Source organism: Filicampus tigris, chromosome 16 (genome assembly GCF_054856515.1).
Source record: "Filicampus tigris isolate MCC_2025a chromosome 16, RoL_Ftig_1.0, whole genome shotgun sequence".
In the NCBI taxonomy this organism is placed as follows: Eukaryota; Metazoa; Chordata; class Actinopteri; order Syngnathiformes; family Syngnathidae; genus Filicampus; species Filicampus tigris.
Genome location: NC_141232.1, coordinates 10,863,670 through 10,886,500, shown reverse-complemented (window position 1 = coordinate 10,886,500; position 22,831 = coordinate 10,863,670). Strand labels below are relative to the sequence as shown.

At 39.5% G+C, this 22,831-nt stretch overlaps 1 protein-coding gene across 4 annotated transcripts in view; it reads left to right on the top strand.

Annotated features, from left to right (window-relative positions):
* Positions 1–22,831, top strand: part of grin2aa (glutamate receptor, ionotropic, N-methyl D-aspartate 2A, a) — a 114,970-nt gene that overhangs the window by 59,192 nt on the left and 32,947 nt on the right. For all 4 annotated transcript variants that reach the window (XM_086054947.1, XM_086054948.1, XM_086054949.1 and 1 more), the window contains 2 exons: positions 11,201–11,367; positions 14,521–14,949. In XM_086054947.1, the coding sequence (XP_085911073.1) occupies positions 11,201–11,367; positions 14,521–14,949 (596 nt within the window). The remainder of the gene's footprint in view (positions 1–11,200; positions 11,368–14,520; positions 14,950–22,831) is intronic.

Sequence of the window (22,831 nt, the reverse complement as noted above, 5' to 3'; positions counted from 1 at the left end):
CAAATGTTCCCTATTGAGCCTTTCATATGGGATGTAATCAAAGCCATTCACACTGAAAGCAGAACAATTATTCATATTCAGAACATGATACATGATGCAGACTCACACACACAAAAGCAGGAAAATTAAAAGTGGAGTAGAGAGTGAGAGATTTTCCCCTTGGCTAAGTCACCTATAAATATGTGACTCATAATGTCTTTGATTTGCAAATTAAGTCTTTTTCACAGCACTGTTCACTTTCACTGTTTCACCCCCCCCCTGGTTTTCCCAGATGCGAGGCGCATGTATCTACAGTATATGCGCGTGTATGCATATGTGTGCGTGTTCATTAATATTGCAGCAGTCCACAGGGGTCTTAGGAGAAAGATCCCAAACAAATCACTCGTATCTCACATCTGGCCCAGCCGATTGTGCTGATCCTATCAACAAAGACTCCGAAAGACACCAAAAGAGAAGGGTTCAGATAGGAATAAAAGCAGAGCAGCAGAGGGAACAGCGGCAAGCGAGACAATGGAAGGAGGCTATGTGGGAGGAATGGGTTTTGCACGGCTGAAATATCCCAAATCAAATGAGAAAATCGACAAACTCTGTCAAGCACGACGGCATGTTTTTGGTGTGTGCATTAGGATGGGTCAGTGTTGTCATCATTAGGTGATGTAAATTGTTTCTTGATTCGTATATATCGGCCTATTTGGATGCTATGTTCTTGGCCGCAGCTTTCTTTCTCTTTAAAGATGATTTGAAACTGCAGAGGAGCTTTAAAGTGGGTCAGCTCCACTTCCCTTGCTGATGCACAACTGAGAAAATATGTAAGCCCATATTTTGTCAAAGCAATTCTGGCAAAATGTTAAATGTAGTTATCTTGTAGCTGCGGCGTTTATAGTATTTGCACCATGGATTTTTATGAATATGAGTTAAAGCTGACCACAGGTTTTAAGCTGGAGATACTAACCAGCAGGGAAAGCCCATGTGACCAAACCATCAATATTTTAAGATAAATACAATCTAGTTACAAGAAATCTTAATACATAATTCATGATTGAATGCCTTATATTAACCTAGAGTGAAGGCTGTCATAATTTTGCTGTAAGATATACTGTGCAGTACGATACGTGGATATGGTATCACATATAAGAATTGTGATCTACCGTGTTTTTAGATTCAATGTGTCTTAATAATGTAACAATGATGTATTGTTATACATCATAACTAATTAATGAATGCTCTGTTGTATCAATATAGTTGGCAAATAGATTTCAAATATAATAACTTATATAATCGCAGATTTTGGATGGCAACAGAAACATGGTCTTGTCGTCAGTCACGTGACCAGACAGCTGAAAAAAAAAAGTGATTTATGGTGTTTAAAATACGGTAAATATTTACTCTTAGTCATCTCTTCCAGTCGGTTTGTTCCAGGCTTTCTTTCACTGTCAGAACAAAAATTGAGGAGACTTGTTTTGGTTTATCAGCTCCATTGCACAAATGTTATGGTCGGTGGCCCACCAAAGAGGCTGTGTTAATCAAACCTGGCTGTACAAATGTGTTTTTGACCCAGTTGAGTCGCTCCCTCTCTGTTGAAAGAGCAAAGAGCCACAGATGCTTGTGTCCACTCACGACTCAAGTCAGATAATATTAGTCCTCAGTCCTCCAGCAAGGCTGCGTGAGGACGACCCCGATACTCCAAGATGTTTGTTTGCCTCCAACCAGCGTCATCGCTGACTCATTTTTGTTTTCCGTCACAGTTGCTTGTTGACTCTGTGACCGTTTGCACTTTCACTATGTTCTCTACAATTACGTATGTCCTTGTTGCAGCTGCATTCATTCTGTGGGCTTGTTTCATTACGCTTCCCTTCTTCATCTCTATGCCATAGTGGCGGACAATTTTCCACATATGGATTTAAGAAAGAGGAATTATGGGTCCTAAGTGAGGCAGAGCCTACACTAGCTGACTTTGAGCGAGAATCAGAGTGCACCTTGGACTGATCACAAGTCACCTGAAAAACAGAATAACTTACATACTCAAACATTTACTGTATGGACTAAAGATGCTTGATCATGTTGCTTTCATGTGAAATATTGAACTACTATTTCGTTTTGCAACGTAACTGGTCTCTCTGCTGCTCATATCTTTGGTGCAATGAGTTGAACAACTTCTGGAACCTCTGTACTCGTATTCAAATAGCAAAACACCCACTCGCAAATATTTCTGTTGAACATGTCTAAAAACATTAGAGGAAAATGCTCTTCTTCAGCGGAGCATTAGCTAGCACTAGGATAGCTAACAGCATAATATACTTTTTCTTTACTTCCTGTCCAGGAAAAATATTATTTTTAAATTGAGAGAAGAATATGCGCGGTTCTCAATGCCTTTCGTGGACGGAACTAAAACTAGAACAGTGTATGTCAAAGTGGACTGGAAGTTATTTACATTTAGGGAATGTGGACATGGCCTTTAAAGTTATTAAACACAAACAGCCTTTTCCAAAGAGTCTCATTGATATAATAATGATATTTTCTCCTAAAGAGTTGATGTAAATCACGTTTAAAGATTGTACCCTGTTGGCACACAGTTTGTTTGTGTGTGAAACTGTGCACTTTGTTAACAGATCTGGCCTGATGGACTCCTCCCAGGGGTGCTGTCCTTCTGTTTGGCCAATGAAAGCAGCCAATTACTCTGCAGGACCCGCTGGCATCCAATCAAACAGGAAATTGGAAAGTTTAGAGATGATGATGGGGTTCGGGGAAGAACACTTACAGTGCACTTTGTCAATGTAAGGGAAAATCAGTGCGCTTGCATTATTGCATGGATCTATACGGGAAAAACAGCTCACTTTCAATCTGCCCTTGCTCATTCCTATATCGATGGTGAACAATGATAAAGCTTGCAGCGCTATAGCAGGCGGAGCTTATAAACGTTTTTTCTCTGGGTAGAATTTTGAATTGATTAATCACTCTGTCATGCTTTATCTTCCAATTTTGCTGATGAAAAGGTTTTTCTCAGTGCAAGTGACATAATGGAACATAATTTTTTGGGGGGGATGGTGGGCGGGGTGGCAAATATACTGTAGATGTAAAGCCTTAGTTGATGTCAAAGAGCAAACTATTTGAAACGGGAATCACAGCACCTCTGCTGGTGTCAGCCAAGTAGTACATACGTTGAGCTTTATAGGGACACTTGGATGAGCATAACATTGGCAAATAATATAGGTTTGCATGTAAAAATGACATCAGTACTAAAATTCCCACCTCAAAAGACTCTGTAGTGATTTAAGGGCTTTTTTTGTGATTAGGTTTACGACAAATTTCCCCGGCCCTTTTTGGGGCGTGGCTCATGTTATGTTTTCGGTCTCAGCTGTCACGTCACGGGAGGGAGCCAAGCGCGGTAATATTGCTCGCTTCTCTCGCTCAGTTCTGTTGTCTAAAACGGCGACCGATCGCCACCGAAATGCAAATGCACATTACTACTCTTGTCCACTTCAACCTGTGAAAGTCTAAAAGTGTTCTGCACAATAGTTTGGATTCATTGGCATAAAACGTGATCTCATCATGATCACCTCCACAAAATAAAAAAATACTGTGGCGATCGTTTCTCCACTTACACAGGCTGAAGCGGACAAGAGCATGAATGCGCACAAGAACCCCGACTGGTTATATTTCCAACATTTAGCGACGCTAAACTCGTGTCAACTCCCAGGAGGGAGACAGCGGCTTGCAGCGAACAGCAGGGCAGGCAGCTTGGAGCTTTATACCCCCACCCCCTTCCCTCCCCGGCTAAAGGTAGGATAACGGGACGGCTAATAGCAACAACTAGCTTCAGGCCGTTAAAACAAAAGGCGTTAGCACAACAACATTAGCTCCTTACTGTCCATGCAGCGTGTGGAAGCAAATAAGCAGTGTGCGCTCGTCCCAGCATAAGTCTATGTAGCTCATGCTCACTTCCACCTTTCTTCATTCTTATAAATCAGCCACGGAGAGGTTAATCCTTTTGATATGTTGAAGTGGTCATTAGTAAGGATGTCCACATACATTTTGGTGCCAATTGATCACCGTTTTTGGACGTTATAAGCAATGAAATTACAATGATTTCCAATGGAGAGTTTGTAATCGGTCCCTCCAGTGACTCCGACCGAACAAGGATAGATAGGGGGCGCGGCCATTCTCCTCATTAACAAGAGGCGTTATTCATGGAGTCACTTATTTCCTAATTTCTCCCAAATGTATTGATAAAATAGAAAATGACACTCTTCCCATTTTCCTGATCAAAAAATATATAAAATGAACTTGTTAGTGAAAACATGGCCATCCCGGCCCCACCGTCCTTTTAATTGATTCTTAGACCCAACGCTTGTTCATATCAAGCAAACTGTAACCACAATAAAATAAAATATTAAATTGTTCATCTCTAAAGTGACATTCAAAACTGTGCTTTGTTAACTGGTACTTGTGAAAAGTTACAGTAGTAAATGTTTGGAAAAAAAAAAAAAATTGTAGATGTACCAAATGAAGTCATCCAATACCTCAATTGTTTCATCTTACCTGTGGAAAATATAACAAATGATGTGAGTTTGCGCCATGCTGAACTATGCCTGTTCTTATATAGTCTGTAACACAACCAATACATCCTCCCCCTTGGTCTTTTTTTTCTCTTCAATGTTTCCCATCCTCTCGCTCGCTGACATCGCTCTTTGCTCTTCTCCACATCTATCTTCCAGGCACTTGCTTCATCCATCCCAATTGCACCCACCCAACTATGTTTGCGTCCCCTTGAAAGTAGGTCTCTCTGTGTCAGTGTGTGTCTGTCAGTGGCTGCACTGATGAATCACTGATACTGTCAGCATAGTTAGCGATGGCCATAACAGCTGACTGATGCAGCTTTGTGATCAGCAAATTATGCCTTATTGATTCAACCCCCACATAGTTGTATGTCAAAGTGGAAGCAGCGGGGTAAAAAGATGCGAGATGGAATGTATGTGTCTACTCATATATCGGTGAACATGTATTATTTCTACATCACTTGTCATTTCACCATTTTCAAAATGGTGAAATTCTTCATTCTTCCACAAAAGATACATGAATTTGCTATCATGGTCATTGTTCTTGTCTGCTTTATATCGCCAGTACAGTATATGTCAGTTTTGTCATGTTTAATTTTGGTGTTTTCTGTGTTGTTGTCTTTTTTTCTTGCCAGTGCAAGTCCATTAGATTAGGTTGTTTGTTGCTTTAAAAAGAACTCAGCTAGAAACATACCCTTCAGGCACACAAATCAAAATACATAAATCCTTTGTAGTACACGTTTGTTTGTGCTTTTAACTCCAACTCTTGTAATGGATGGGTTATAATGTGTGCACTGAGTATTCAAGAAAGCACCACTACATTGGGGCTGCTCATCAACTTTGTACAGCAAACCCGTGCTGATTTGCGTGACACAATTTGCAAACTCAAATTGCAGTGAATGAGAAGCTAGCATTGACCTCTATGTGAAGGTTAGACAGCAAAAAGAAGAGTGATAGAAGATCCCAGTGGAGGTCTGACAGGCAGTGGAAATACTGTATGTATTAAAAATGAGAGTATGTGACACTGAGTCAAAAACATGTAATACAATGATAAATAGAAAAGTAGTCATTGTAACCAATTAGTAATTGGTTGTGAAACAGCGACTTTGCACTTCTGGTACATTTTATTTATTCATTTATTTTGAAATGAAATCATCTGTAACCCAAGAGTTGGAAATAATTAACATGCTTTCGGATAAAGGTGTGGGGCATATATAGGGTTTAAAATGTTGTCGTGGATAATTATAAAAACATATACTCTGTATTTGTGGTTTTATTTTGATTATAGCTTTGCCAATTTAAGATGTATTCATGTATTCTTTTAAATGCCTACCGAAGGATCTAGTAGGAGAAATACTTTCATAGCGAATGTAGTCAGGAGCAGGGAATCGATAATTGGGTACAAAGGAAAAAGGAAAGTAGGACAAGAAACCTTCAAATAAAGGCACCAAAGAAAGAAGCAGCAAGCAAGAGGAGGCGATGCTAGAGGATGAGATTAGGAGAGCAAGAGCGCTAAGACAGCTAAGATGAAGAGAATAATTATGATGGTTGGTGCTGCTGCTAGCAACTTGACAACTTTCATAATGATGACCGGGGAATGATGATAACTAGTCATCCATCCACCCATTCTTTTTCTACAGCTTATCCTGTTCAGGGTCATAGAGGAGCTGGAGTTTACGTCATCTGATTTAGGAACAAGAATCAGGGTAGCCTTTGGACTCTTCACCAATTAAACAATCACAGACACCAAGACAAAAAAACATTCACACTTTGAGATGTTGTTGATAGTTTCACTGTTCTATCGCAGGGATTTCAGTGGACGCAGGATCAGAGCTGTGCTTGAATTTACATACGTCCTCTTGCGCAAGTCCAAATGGATTAATCTCATATTTTACATGGGAACGTTGTTGTTGTTATGTCTTCTATTCATTTGGCTCTTGCTGAGTTTTTTTTTTCCAGACCCCACAATGTGCCCCTCCCTTGTAAGAGCATAATTTGGGACTTGTCACAGACACCTCCTTTTGTTTTTCTCTTTCACCTAAGAAAATCAAGGAGCCGCATGGCGAGCCGTAACTGCCGTAACTGCTCTCGTTCTGTCTCCCTCTGTTGGTCATTGTTTTTTATGTCTCTTAGACCGGTTAAATGAATTTTGTTGCTATGTTCTTGTGAAATGGGCAATGAAAATAAAATTTTGGATTTCCATTTCCCCACTCATTCCCAGCTTAAGTGTGGTTGGTATGTCAGGAGTCTAGGCGGGAGAATAAGTGTCTAAGAAAAGTGCGCAAGTCCAGGCGTGTTGAAAAATAACTTACACACGAATGGGAGAATATGGCCCATTGTGTGTAGTAGGTGACAACGTTTGATTAATAGCACCAATACTGAAGAAATGGTAGTCAATACATAAGTTAAGTAACAAACGTATGCAGACTAATTGGATGTATCGGGGAAAAAAATTTTGCTTTTGTAATATGATTTTTGGATGAACTGAAAAATCCCCTTCTGAATGCTCATGGTTGGAACCTGTGAAAAGGTATAAGGTTGGTTCCCAGAGGAGTGCAGCAAAATATTGGGCTTATTGAATATATTGGCAGTGGGTGGGAGAGCATGGTGTGGATCAGGGAAAGGGTGAAAAAACACAGACCTCCTGGATAGTAAGTTAACGAAACTAAAGGAAGACACTGGGAGGAAGGTATTGGAGTTATTAGAGTGGGAAAGCAAGGCAAACGCAGAGACAAAGGTAGAGGCAGAGCGCTGGATAGAGGGATGATGTTATTTTGTCAGTGTTTCCCCGTGGGGGGCTTGGCTGCTTGTTAAAAAGTCCTGACAGAGAAACCACAGCAATAATACAAACACCACCCACACATACACACACACGCACACACACCCCACACACACACAGCAATATATAATGCTGCCCCTATGCTATATACTTAAAGTGATTTTCTTCCTCTCTGAGTGTGTTTTAGCCATGGAAATTTACTGCCAAAAATGCTCAACTGTGACATCACATAAAGGGGCTCCATTACATATGCATGACGGGTAACGTTAGTGGAACAGTCAAAGGCCAACAGGTTGTTTGGTCTCCTAAACGCATTCAACATTTCGGAAGCTACTCAAAAAGACGTTGCATTAATGTACTATGTTTATTGCGACGATAAATATTACGTTTTTATGGAAAATGCAGAGAAAACGTGCCGCATTTTATGTCAACACTTTAAGACAGATTATTTTGGAATATATGAAACAATAAAACTCTCTCCCTGGTAGTCATTATGCAGACAACTTTCTGATAAAGAACAAGTGGCAAATATTTTTACAAGTAAAATTGTATTTCTTCCCCATGCATATTCAGACAGAAAGTACCAGTAAAGGATCACCATTTTGCAGGGGGAAAAAAAGCACAATTTGATTGCTTTGCCCATAATGATATCCTTTTATTAATGAACAATTTTCCACTTGATGCAAATTCAGAGTTTAATGATGACTTGCTTGCTGCCAAACATACACAATGTACCTTGTAAAAGACTGGAAATGAATATGGGTGGCATCCCTGTGTCTTTTAATTTAAGAAGCTATAACCCACTGAACATCGTTTATTTTAATGTTCCCGCTACGCTAATTTGCTTCAACATAATATTTGTCTTTTTCCACTAACACTGAGTTTACGTGATCGAGGTTACACGTTTTGTACAGTTATCCGTGTGCTTTTTGCCTTATATCGAAGACACTAAAAACATATAGAAACAGTGACCTGAGGGATTCGGAATTGGGAACAAATTGAATTAAAAACTAGTGTGCTTTTAACAGTACTTGAAACATCAGCATGGGCCATCTTTTTTCAATTCGGATGAAATTATAACCTTTTTTTCTTAGAGAGCATCAATAACATTCAAAGGACCATAACTGTTTAATTTAATTGTGCTGACCTTATTATTAGGTCCTGCTGTATTTTGTTGAACAACCTTGATGGCCATATGGTATACATAAACAGTATTATAAACAAGTGGATGATTCCAGGTGGTATACATTGTGGGTGTTTATGACCATGCATGTATAATTACAGGCAGTGTCTTTAGATTATGGCACATGTTTTAAACCTTTATTTTTTTTTACCAGATATACCACGTGGTCTAGATGATGAAACTCAATATTTTACGTTAACACTGTATATGACATTTAGAGTCTATGCAGGTTTGTTTGATCTAACCATTATTTTCTACCACTTAGCCTGTTCAGTGTCACAGCACGGCAGTTAAACAGTGTGCATGCAAACAGACAGACATTCACCTATGAGTCATTTAAAATCTTTAATGAAACTGACAGCAGTGTTTTGAAAATCATTGATGTCATTTTACCTGAAAATACAAACTGTTGTATGAAACAACAATATGGGCAAGATTGATTTCTGGTTTATTGTAATAATTTAAACATCATGCTGTTTGGATTCTTTGCCTGTGGTGACTCTGAGCATTGTCCTTTTGGTATTTTAGATCCCCTGCCCCCTCACAGAAATGTCCACCTTTATTGTTTTGCTGTAGCTATTTCTATCCATGTCTGGTTATATTTAGCAACATGCCACAGAGGATTTTTTTTGTTTTGTTTTGGTCACATCACTGAGCCTCTCCTCCAGTGGACACTCCCGGGCTTTAGAGCTCAGCATGTAACACGCCACTATGCCACTAGTGCATCTGTACAATATAAGACATCCCTTTACTTTAAATGACAAGTATGCACGGTGTTCTTGATCTTTAGCAACGTGAGGGTGTGGCGTACAAGCCCGTAAACACTCGTGTTTTGTTTGTGTGTGTACATTTGTGCACGTGTGCCATTCAACCAATCAATACTTGACGCTATAGGAAGCAGAGGACATGAGAACTACCATTTATCACTCCTACCATTTAAAACTCATGTCTGCTTCAACTCCTCAAGGTGTGTGCCTATATCACTAATGTATAATGTAACAATAGTGTAAAAATACTACTTGCTGTTCATATTAATGCTGCATACATGACACTACACCACAAATAACCAATTCACACATATGTGGGCAAGGGAACATTGTTAGCGTGATGTTTGAGTGCCCCAATAGAGTTTTTAGTTGTTTAGTGCCTTTCTCAAAGACACATCTGATACAAACACTCTTTGCTTAGCCATGACGTGTTGCTATAAATACTGCAGACAATTGAATACCATCCGGTGCTTAAAAAATATGTTTAACAAGTTCATCAGTAAATGTTGTGTAGCATTTAGCATCATAATGGACAGACAGAGAAACAAAGACATAGAACTCTACATAAGCTGTAATGTGCCACGTATGGGGATTCAGAAGAACTACTGAAAACAATACATGGCTAATAAGACTTGGTTTCAATTCATTTATTGCATCACTCAGAGGCCTACTTATAACTGTCACCACTTAGCCACATGAGAGGATCAAAATATTGCAATAAAAATCTAGACTGTACAGCTAATATAACTAAATCTCCCTGCTAGTCACAGTCAGCCCTACATTGCTGCAAAGTGTGAGAGTGTTGACTACCGCTGTGATGAAGACAGGAAGTGACACGTCTTACAGCATGACCTCCTTGCTATGCCACCATGCTCCAGCATTACTTGAGTCTCTATGCCATTAGAGCATACAAGCACACACACATAGTACCGTAGAAAAAACGGAATCTTGATGTAGGGGAGGCAAAAAGATGCACAATTAATTAACGCTAACACTGACTACACAGTTCACGGGGCGTAATCGGACTAGGGAGGCAAATGTTTGGTCATGCATGCTAAGAAATTTCACATGTTTACAAGTGCAGTCCGCTACACTCCATGCTACTGTGTTTCTAAGTGTAAAGTCAAAGATGATTATGGGATGATGCAATGGTCCAGTGCAGTTAAACAGATACCCCAAAGGCTCTGGAACCCCTGGCCCCTATGACTTGGTCTTTATCTGTCATTTCAAATACACAACATTTATTCTTTTAGGTGTTGGATATTCTTGATGGTATCTGTGGACACAATTCAAATTTATGCATAACACATGCACTCACACACAATAAATCATGCATTTAACAGCCAAAGATAGGGTAAAATACTGAGCACTCCCACATTCCCGTCCCTCATTATTTTTTGTCTCATTTCACCTTGTGTAATAGTCCTCACACAAATGAGTCATTTAGTGTGAATCTGCCAACATGAATGGAGTTAATTTGTTCACCTGCAGTAGTGCTTGTCAGTGCTGTCCAATCAAATGTTTGAATACATTAAATGGAGAAACAAGCCAGAGTCTAGTTTAATGGGGTGTGTTTGAGCGAGTCAGCGTGAATGGAACCCTCATTCCCCATCAACTAGGCCTAGGAGAGTTCTGCATCCTTCCTGCACTGCGCCGATCCAATTTGGGCTTAATTGAATTATTCAGAGCACCTCACTCATACAGTGTATTTCCATGTACACTCTATATTGCCGTCGTGTGTGTGTGTGTGTGCATGTGCGTGTGCAAGTCCATCTGTTCTGAGAAAGATTATTATAATGTTGCATCAAATTTCTTTTTGAATGACACTCCTAAAATAATGTTGATGAAGTAATAAAATAATGGCACAAACGTCGAACAAAATCGGCTCATTCTGTCTTTTCTGCCTTGTTTTCAGGACGTGAAGTCAACATTCTTTCAGTTTGGTGCTTCCATCCAGCAGGAGGCTCTGCTGATGCTGAACATCATGGAGGAGTACGACTGGCACATCTTTTCTATCGTTACATCCAAGTTCCCCGGCTACCAGGAGTTCATCAACATTCTAAAAACGACTGTAGACAACAGGTGCAATTCTTTTAATTTGCCTAATTACAAAAGTAAGACAGATCATTTGCACATATATTTGAGTGTATACTGTAGTACTGACTTCAATAAGCAGATGGGATAAATGATAAATATATTTGTTCACAGCAGTGAATGAGTTAAAAAAGGCCCAACGGTTGCGGGCATTTTGTGACAAATTAGAGCTGTGCAACATGGATAAAATGTTATATTCCAATATAAATAATTACACATCTCAATAAAATAAAATATAGATCCAGATATGGATAAAATAATTTCATTTAAAATTTAATGAAATTTTAATTCCATCTCATTCATTTCATTATTTTATTTTGTTTTTTTCTCCATTTAGTTTTATATCACATTGTATGTAGAAAACACAATATGATGATTCTGTATTTGGTATTGTGGGTACAAGACCAACGAGTGAGTCCCAGCAGGTTTTTACACAGATGCAATTTCATACCAAAATGTAACTGTTCCACCTAATCAGCATAACCATTGCCTCATCTGCATTGCATTTGCCTAATGCATATGCAAGACAGCTAACGACCGCATGGAGGTTCAGCAAATTAGACAACTGCCGGAGGAGAGCAGCATCACATCTTTGATGCTGGCTTTGTGCGTACAGCATAATGAAGCTTTACGTACTGTATACAGAAATGTCAAAAGGCAGCATTGACATCTGCATTGACCATAACCAGATCATTCTCATACAGCAAGATATACCGCTCTCAAAAATAAATTAAACTTCTGTTCAAAAACTAAAAACACACACATACATTGGGGTTTCTTCTTTATTATTCCCCAAACTACCGCTTTCAAAAAGTTAAGTCAAGTGGGTTTCGAGCATCTTATTTCCAGAATAATTTCTCCATCTTTATACTGTAATCTCATCCATCATCACAGCAGATGTCCCTGCGGCGAATGAGATTGTTTACTGTCTTGGTGACTTACTGCACTCAGTGTTTGGCCTTGGATGTTTCATCTGCGCTCCTCATATTGGTTTCAAACATAGCAGCCCACGAGGATTTAAGCAGCACTCTTGAAATTAATGTGGATGACAGTTTGGTTTAGTACTCCTGCAGCTTTGCTGTCTCCCACACCTCTAGGTCATTTTGACTGATGCTGTAGTCAAATGCTTAACAGCGCAGCGGCCCATAATATTTAGCTGGAAGTCAACTAAATGGTTCAGCAATTCTGAGATGATGGTAATGGTTAGTAGTCTGTGAATTACTGAAATATGTGTTGACCACAACGCTGTGATTTGTTTTGCCTATACTTGTGTTACTTGTGCCCTTTTATGATGATGGTGATGATCGATGAACAATAACAACCATCCTCATCATCAACAACAACCTTTTGGGCAGCATAGTCAGGTAGTGGTTAGCATAGTTGTTTGCCTGCATCTGCCCTGTGATTGTACCACCAACTGCCAAAATGTCACCGGAATTCACACAGTATAGAAATGGATGGATGGATGTATAAGTAAAAACGTGCATTATTTCAATTTGATAAGTTCCAAAATAGAATGATATTAAAAATACATTTCAATCTATTTTAACATACTTGTATAATAGTGCAGCACACAGCAGACGCCAGCAGCTACGACAGAACACCTACGGTTCAATTTTGATGTTAGTGCAAACAATATTGCTACCTGCTGTTCTCAAATTCGATTGGTATGAGGGAAATAACAGTTATGTGCTCAAAAGTTGAACTATTTTCTGTTGCGTGTACACAGCAATGCAATGTAATGGGATGGAAATATGAATTCCCACTGATTATTGACCTTAATGTTGGAATAATAACACATCATTAATTAAAGATGGAATAATTTGCATCAGTAGCCATAATTAACTGTCGATTTCCCGTGTCGCTGTCCGACCTGCTCACTGGGGCTTGGTCACGGGCAGACAGCTTTAATAGCAAAGGACCTCTATCATCTCAAGTGAAAATAAAATGGGCCAGTCAGCTCAGTGAGTCAAGGCTGAGCTGGCAGATGTTATGTTACTCTCAGGAGCCTACATGAAATGCAGCCTATATACTGTAGAACGTGAGGGTGGGGGATGTTATCGCTAAGGATACACGATACAGGAGTTTACTGAAATGATGAATACCATGAAAAAAAAGAAAAGAAAACGAAGCTTTTTTCATTGCAATATATTCGGTGTTCATTGTCCACATGTTTTTGCGGAGTTTTGAAGCAAGACATTGTTTTTTCTGTCACTGCAGGTGTTGGCTGCATACTTCTGGATAGTGGCATGCATTTTGATGTTTAGGAAAAATAGCAGTTTGAATTTAAAATACACCTCATTTGCGTACACATTCCCTCACCGAACACTTGAAAATCTTGACCCAATAACTTTATTGCAAATGCAGAATATGCACAATGTTCACCAATAATGTATTGATGTGTGTAGCTTTGCTCTCTTTGACTGTTATTTTGTAGCTCTAGGGCAAAATTCATCTAATTCCATAGCGTTCTACCAATTTGTTACGCATTGTGTCTTTAATTACAGCAATAGCGCCATTTTCCGTCCATCACTGATGCAATAATAATGGGATCTGCTGAATATTCTCACTTTGGACACTTAAAAAAAAAAATATATATATATATATATATATATATATATATATATATATATATATATCAGCCATTGGATAAGAAAGATAAATGATCTTATCGCTCTTATCTAGTGGGACTTTTAATGAGCACTTGTTACCTCTCACTTCAGATAACTTTCTAGAGAGATGGATTATAAAAGGGATGTTATCTGATCTATGTAGACTGATGCTGTATCCTATTTTGAGCAAGATGGGTTTGAAGCGAAAAGCAATCTCAACCGAATCAGTTTGCTCCAAATGGTGTACCAGAAATGGTGGTATAGAGCCTTGCGCAGAGGTATTTTTTTTTTATATCTTCAAATGTTGTCATTTGTAAAGGATGGAAACATTTTATAATTTGCATTCCATTTAAAACAAATCACACCAGTGTGCAGCCATGCAATGGCTGAAAGTGATGTTAAATATTATTATAATGGGTAACTAACTGTCCTGTGCAGCAGATTGCAACAAGGAGTTCTTTTAAATGAAAATAATTAAATGTTAGAATACTTCACAGAATTAATCTTTCAATGCTTCCGTCATTTGCAGTTTTGTTGGCTGGGACCTGCAGAATATCATCATTCTAGATGCAGTGGAGGAAGATAGCCGGTCTCAGATCATGCTGAAGAAGGTCCAGTCGCCGGTAGTTGTGCTGTACTGCTCCAAGGACGAGGCTGTCTATATCCTGGAAGAGGCCCGCTCTCTGGGCCTCACAGGCTTCGGTTACATCTGGATCGTACCGTCTCTGACCACGGGCAACCCGGAAATAACACCTGAAGAGTTCCCATCGGGAATGATTTCGGTCTCCTATGATGACTGGGATTATCCGTTGGAGGCGCGCGTGCGCGATGGTTTGGGGATCATAACGTCAGCAGCAGCAGCCATGTTGGATGAGTACGGTGACATCCCCGAAGCTCGGACGTCTTGCTACGGCCAGATGGAAAAGACCAGCAAGCTGCCACCTAGCGCACTACACAAGTAAGCCGAGCCCTAAAAAGCATATTTGGATGTGTGAGCAAAATATATTCATTTTTTAAAAATGTATTATTTGAGTTTTAAAAATCTAGCATAAACAGCCGATTATCAGCAAGCATGCAAACATAATAGGCCGCCTCGATTCTGTTTGCGACAATATCTGAAATTGCATCTGCTGAAAATACATCGGCGACTGTATTTCTCCATTTTTTTTTTTTGCGAATAAATCCACGTGTTCTCTCAAACATACAGTTTGGAACTTGTGAAGGAGACCGTTATCATGGATTTATATTGCACTTCGTAGTAACCGTCCTTTGGTGTACGCGTTACTGCTGTGTAGTATCTAAAGGGTGGAGATCTTTATTTGGATAACATGCCTGCCTTCCTAATATGTTGGAAAGCCATATTAGGATTTAAGGTGCCAAACTGGTGGAAATGTTGCTCAGGTGCCTGGGAATTTGTTTGGGTCCATCTCACTCCCACAACATTATTCTCACCTTTGTCCTCCCTGCTAATTATAGAATGTTCTACCCAGTTTAAGTGGAGCACAGCAAGATGCAATTACAGGACACCAGCAAGCACCAGAGCTTAAAGGAAGGAGGAAGAGTGGGAGTGGGAAAGAGAAAAGAGGCTGATAAAGAGGTGAATGAGAGTTGAGGAGGAAGTTTGTGTTTTAGGCATTGGAGACAGGGGGGAATGGAGAAATGGAGGCATGGGTAGCAGTGGGATGCTTTGCTCCAAAACCAAAGAGCCCCTTGATGAATCCTTCTGTTCCTGTCTCTTCTCTTTCCCCTTGCCTCGCATCCACGCGCTCTTCTTCTAACCTTTCTATAGCTGGGAAGCAGACAGTGAGATATGTTGTAGGGCTTGCCAGCTCTGTCTGGCTTACAATATGAAAGAGAAGACACACACGTGCACATTCTACACATCGCTTGGGCCGCTTCGCAATATGTATAGTATTTTAAAGAGCCCGTGAAATTATTTCAGTTGAGCATGGTTTATTGTCTCAAAGAAGGAAACGGGAGCAAATTCTGCTCAATCACGAAATCGAAGTGCCGTAAATTTGAGCCATCTGACTTTATTCCCATCATGGTCAGCTGCCTCAGGTTGTTTCCCAGGTGATGAGGGGCCACAGATGGCTCTGTCTGGTTGAGAGAACTCAGCCAATGAGCCCCCGTGGCCCGGACTTGAGAAACATGATTGGTCAAGCCGAGGTCAGCCCTGTGGGCCATTAAAAGTTGTCAGTACGTCAATGGCCAGTGGGAGAGATAAGGGGATAAGGTTAACACACATACACTTGAGGCGGACATACAGACACATACATCAAATGCTTAAGTATTGAAAATGTACTTATTTGCAGTAGTTCAGTCGTATTCTTTGTTGTTGTGGCTGTATCGGAAACACCACATGCTGTGCAGCTTTACACCACTATGAACTACAACCATGATAATGATTGTGTTTATACTACATAATCCATCAGCTGTGATGAACTGTCTTATTTACTTATTTTACAGATTGACTCTGTAAATCTCAACTGTTGTAACAGCCCTCATTTAAAATCATTGAGTTGTTGTACCCAATGAGCGTAAACAAGGAATATGCAGGTAGTACAATGATATACTCTTACGACAATCAGAGGAGGTGCTGAAAGAAAGAAAATGTAACAATTATTTCTGAAATGACATCAAACCTGAGACAACTGGAGCAGTTTGCTCACTTAGAGTGAGAGAAAACATCTGTCGACAGGTGCACAAGTCTAATTGAGCATTACAGAAATCAGTTGATTGCAGTGATTAACTCAAAAGCTTGTGCATCAAAATAATTACTTTGTCTAAAAATGATGTTGGACCAGAAAAATAAAGCATTAATAAAGCATTCACATTGAATATTTATTATTATCTTTTTCGGTTTCAAGTTAATTCAGTGATTATTTAATGGAAAAATAATGGTATACCAACAATTTTGTCTATGTGTGTGTACATGTACGACAGTTTTGCGACGTTAGCAAGATTAACAAATGCAGAACAATAAATGTTGCATCTTAAATGTCTGTCTTTCTGTAAAAACTTTAGTGATACATTCTCTGTGACCATTTTTGGACAAAGTAGACATCCTCATGTTACTCTAAGTAGTCAAAGCAGCCAAGTCAAGTTATATTCTTCAGTAAGTGGTCAAAGTATGTTTAACCTCAATTCAATGTGTTCTGTAACATTGTATTCTCAGAATAATATACAGTACAAACAAAAAAACTGACAAAGGGACTAACGCAACTAACACCACACTAATACCAATTTTCATGGTCTTGTTGCTTTCTTTTTATTGACGAAACATCACTCATATTCAAAATAAAATGAATTGATAGACTTCTGTAAACTTTGGAGTCTTAACTCCAACGACGTAGGGTTCCATTTTGGTGGACAGGCACCCGTGCACTGGACATTCGGCACACGGGGCTGCCATGCCCCCGACGCATCTGACAATTTGGTCACAGAAAGTAGAAATGGGCGCATGTTCATTTTCATGCCTATGGGCAAGTCTATTTTAGCGTGTTTGGGAATTTGGTAGACCACACTACGCGTCACTTGGCGTTCCAGCAGACCGAGAGCATTTTCTATTACACACCCCAGTGCCAATTTGGTGAGAAGAATTAGACTAAAACTCACAAATACGTAAACTAACATGAGGAGCTACCCAATCATATAGCATTGTAGAAAGAAAAAAAGTAATAAATAAATGAATAAGAATGAATATTTTGGAAGTTTTGTTTTTAGTTTACCATGACATTATTCCATCATAAAAATGGACAGCAAAGAGCACTGGCCACTGGTGCAAACTGAGCAACCGTCAATTTTTTCCTCTGTATTAAATATTCTGTGTGCGTGAGTGGGTTTTCGCAGTGTCTGGACTTGTACACATGCACATTAGAAGCAAGAGAAATGTCCCCTAACCCCTGTAGAGAATGTGCTGTCCTGACAGATTTTCAGTGGACTACTCACCTTGATGTGGCGAACAATGTGCTTTCAAATACTTCAACACTTGCCTGCCTGCGTGTGCACACGATTTGTGCAGGGAAAAAGGTGTGGCGCTCATTGTTGGTTCTGACAGGTAATTTCAGTCTGTAGCCCTGATCTATTAGGGGCAGGCCTCAGAGAATACACACACGTGCACGCACGCAGACGCACACAGTCAGCTGTTCTGACTGACTGGACACTGGCATTACTTAATGGACAATGTGATGGGGGCAAAACATCTGCTATCGCACAGGGGAGTGCAGAGACCTTTGTATTGGCAGGTGCTCAAAGTTAACAAGGAGCACATGGAATTAGAGTCTGAAGCACAATCCAGAAACATACTTTGATACATCACTAACTGCACTCTTACTTTGTATATACTATAGCTGAAGTGACCTGTGTCTAGTGTGTTACTGCTCTGCCTGCTGCTGCAGATGATGTATAGGGAGACCCATACATGGCACGGGGATTTTTCTTTTTCAATTGTGGCCACAGTATAGATATAACGTGGAGACAAAATGCTCATCTGTGGCAATGAAATATTTATTTGTGTCAACGAATGAGATATAACGTGTAATACAGAAATGTGTGAACACAAAGTAGACCCAAATCAGGCCAAGGCTAAAGTCAATGTAGAGTGTTAAGTTTGAATTTTATTTTAGGATGCAGATAAGATACAAAGACATTGTGAAAAACCTGGCATTGCAGGCTATTGATGAGAACAGAATAAGCAAATGCAGCTTGCCTCAAGGACACTGCCGATTGCAGTTCCTAAAGTGAAGGTGCGCGCCATTTGCTTACAAGGATGTTAAAGTTGTTCGAGGGAAATATATTAAACCCACAGATTAGTATATTGTGTGTGCATTACGCCTATGGCCACAAATTAGAATATTGTGCACGTTATATGATGTAGCTACTATTTTAAAAATCCCATGTCATATCTAGGGCTGGATGTTGGTGGATTACTGGCACTTTTTTCTTTTCTTTTCAATGAATTGGTAAAATCCTGTCATTAGCAAGTTGTCCATCTCACTTTCTCCATCCCAGACATATCATTACTTCTCTGCCTTAATTAATTTGTGATCATATAGATTTGGTTTCTTAGTGTAAAGTCAGACACAAAACAACTAAGCACAATAAAGGAGGTAAAGTATCTCAACATACTCATAACACTTAAAATATTGACTGAATTTACTGAACCATTCTCATAATGGGAAAATGCATTAAGGAAATGTGCACTAATAAAAAAATAGTAAGTCCGGTACACATTTGTCACACAGAAATATACAAGTGAAATGAGACACTCAGGAAACTATTGATGTTAGAGGACGGCCAGCCTCCCTTTCTGTAGCTTGAATAAAAGAAGAAAAGAGCAATTACAACTCATCTTACTGTTTCAATATAAGATAGCTTGCACTATAACACAATCTGTGATAATATGGCTATAAGGGTGATCAAATACTAGTTTCGTGTGACTTTCTGCAATAAACACTACTATAGGCTTGGCTGTGAGTACGATGAGACTATTTAGATTAAATAATAATAACTCGATAAAACCGAGTGAGTTTGGGCATAACGTTGCTTCTCTACTGTGCTTTAACCACAGTGCATCATTCAGGGGTGTCTTTACATTTTCTGGTCGAGGGTGATTTAATAGGTACGTAACGCGATGTCAAACGGAGGAGTCGCATATGAGGTTTAGAACTAAATGTAGCATCTTTTGATGCAATGTGATCATTAAAGTAGCCAATAAAAAAAAACGATATGATAGCGGCAAATTTATGTACAAACTTTTCTTGATGGCTACATTTCGCAGTTGCAGCTTTTAATAAGGTGTGTTTTATAGTCTGTAAAAAACGGTAGATCTACTTCTACAGCGAGGTCATTATAAAGGTAATGTTTTATTTTAATTCTAGCTGTCTTGAGGTGGATTGACTATTACAAAAAATATATATTATGGCTGTGATTCACAGTGGGGTATAACTGCAACCGTTAAGATAAATGTGTACAGTAGTTATCTGTTTGGCTACAACAACAAATGTTAACATTCTTAGTACAGTGCTCTACAATTCGATACAGTATAACTATAATAAACATGTTGCTAAATTAATATGAGCATCGATTTACCTCACACTTGTGAATAAATGACGAATATTCATAATTAAGACATGGTGACAGTATGTGTAATAATCTATAATTAATGTGATAATAGATACATTTCTTCTACATGAGTGATGTGTTGGATGACATGACTTCCTGAAAATAAATTGCTTTCATATCGGTATGTGTGGCAGTGATTTTATTGTCACTTACCCTACAGGTAACACAGTAGTCTGAGACAATGAGCGGGAGGCACTGAATCCCTCTAAAGTCAATAAATCATGAACAGCAGGTATGCGCCTGTGTGAGAGTATGCAATGGCTCATTACAAAGAAAAAGCAGACACTTCCACTTTCAACTGAAAATAATGAGGATCCTGATCTCTTTGTAGCGAAGGGGCTTTTATTCTTAGTACCGGTAAAAGTCATACTTTTAAATACTGGTAATCTAAGTTAAATATAAAGCTGTATTGAATGAATATCATTCATGATGAATGGTCACAGAGAATGCCGTCCAACTTTAACAAAATAACACCAGCATTAACACTGTAAACAAGCTAACGTTTGTTAGCTGCTACATTGGTAACATGACAACCTAATAGAGTGTTACTACAATATTAAATGTTAACGGCTTAAAGTTTTATTGTTTGAAATTTGCAATTAATAAAAAAATTAAAAAATGACGATAATTCTCCTTCGAACTATTCCCTGCAGCTGCCTGAGCTCCCGTCGCTCCACTTCTGTACACTAGTATTATGCCCAGTTGTAGGCAAACGAGGGATGGGCAAGTTTCTAATTTCCACAAGCGGATACCCCAAAATAGTTTCAGCAAAGGTCCTGCAGCCCAAGCTGACATTTCAGCACAAGGCTGGCGGAGTGTGCCGTTTATGAGTGTGCAAATGAGTTAATCGCAAATGACTGACACTTCACCAGTAACACTTTGTATCCTTAATAGTTTTTTTTTCCTATTGTGCTTTTCTCAGAAAAAAAAACCTGCAAGCTACTCATTTAACTTATTTGTCTAGTGCATAACCCGAAATATCCTTACTAGTTGTGGGTGTGCATCTTATACAACACTGTTAGTAGCAGTACAGTTATAGGCTAATCTTATTTATGGAAAGACTATATCCAAGACTGCCAGGCAGTCCACAACATCATCTTATAGGATTATGAATTACATGAGAACTGTTTCTGACTGGTGAATCTCAAGTAAATGATACTGAAAAGCTAATAGTGTATGAGAGACTATAAAGCTTTCTGACGGATAAAGAATCCATCATGTTACGTACCTGTGTTTGAAAAGCTCAATGACTGTAGAGAAAATAAGATCGGACACGGTTATAGAGAAGGGCTCCAAAGGAAAGGCAATGATAAAAACTGCTATTCCCAACACACATCACATTAAATAATCCCTCATTAAAAAGCAGAGTATTTCAGAAAGGTGCTCTGGTGTCCTTCAAATCACTTACATGTTGGAGAATGACACTGAATCTCGGCTGCAATGACACATGCACACTGGGGACAGCGTGAGGTACGAGACCCTGCTACACTGCCGTCGTCTTCACCTTGTACAGTCACTTCCTATCACACTCGGCGCACGCCACCTGCGGTGTCGCTTGTGTCAAATGACTCTCCTCCCTTAGGATCCTCTTTGCGATGATTGCAGGTGTGTCAATTTACCTTACTGTCTGAGTGAGCTTATAACACACCAAACAAATGACGCAATATTCTATTAAAGAAGGGTGGTTAATGGTAAAGGGTTAAGGGGGGGGGGGAGCAGTTGCTCCTTGATTGCAGTACATATATGTGCTCCTCTCTGCTGCAGTGCACACATAATGCTGGTTAACTCTGGTGCAGTGCTGCCCTCCCATCCCCAACCCCTTTTACTCCAGAAGTGGAGAAAAGGAGGACACAATAACGCTGAGGATATTTTTATCCCAACTCAGTTGAGGCTTCGCTCGTCGTACTTTCCCTTCTTCTCATTCCGTCTGTCTCACATCGCTTGCCCTCTCAATATTTGGGGGCGACCCTTCTCCACTCTTTGCTCACCTCTGCCCCCGTTTTTATTACCGTCTAATGAATACATAGTTAAGTGTTCTAATGGTTGCAACAGCATGCTGGAAAATGGTCGAACCAGAGAGAATAAGCATTGCATTGCAAATTGATGAGATGGGACAATTTATGTTTGTGTGTGTTGGGGTGTTCATTCAGTTCACTTTAGGGTCATCTTTCAGCATGTACATCACCCCTCTAAATGTCTGTATCCTAGCAACAATCATGAACAGGTTCAACCATTCAACTGGAATAGGACCGAATGGCCAAAAGCGGATACAAAACACAATTTATGAGTGTGGTCAACATCTTGCTTTTAAGACGGGCACTAAACTTTTCATGCTATTGTATTCTTTTTATTTTACTCAACTGTGACCAGTCCAAGCTGTACTCAGCCTCTTGCCCAAGGTCTGCTGGGATAGGCTCCAGCTCCTACTCCACCCTAATCAGGAGAAGCGCTCATTAAAATGGATGGATGGATGAATTTGACCCTAGGCTGTCCATTTGAGACACTCCAATCATTTCATCAGACAAGGCTGTTTGGTCTTATTTTCCATCAATCTGATGCTGTTTTTATGTTCTATCATCGTCAAATATCATAAAATCAGGTTTTAATGAGTTTTTCTTGTGTAGGATCATAGTTGCCAGATTCAGAAGAGGGCCATTGGTTGTGTCGTTGTTCACTAGTCTAACTATATGCAGATGTTGCAGGCTCAATATTGG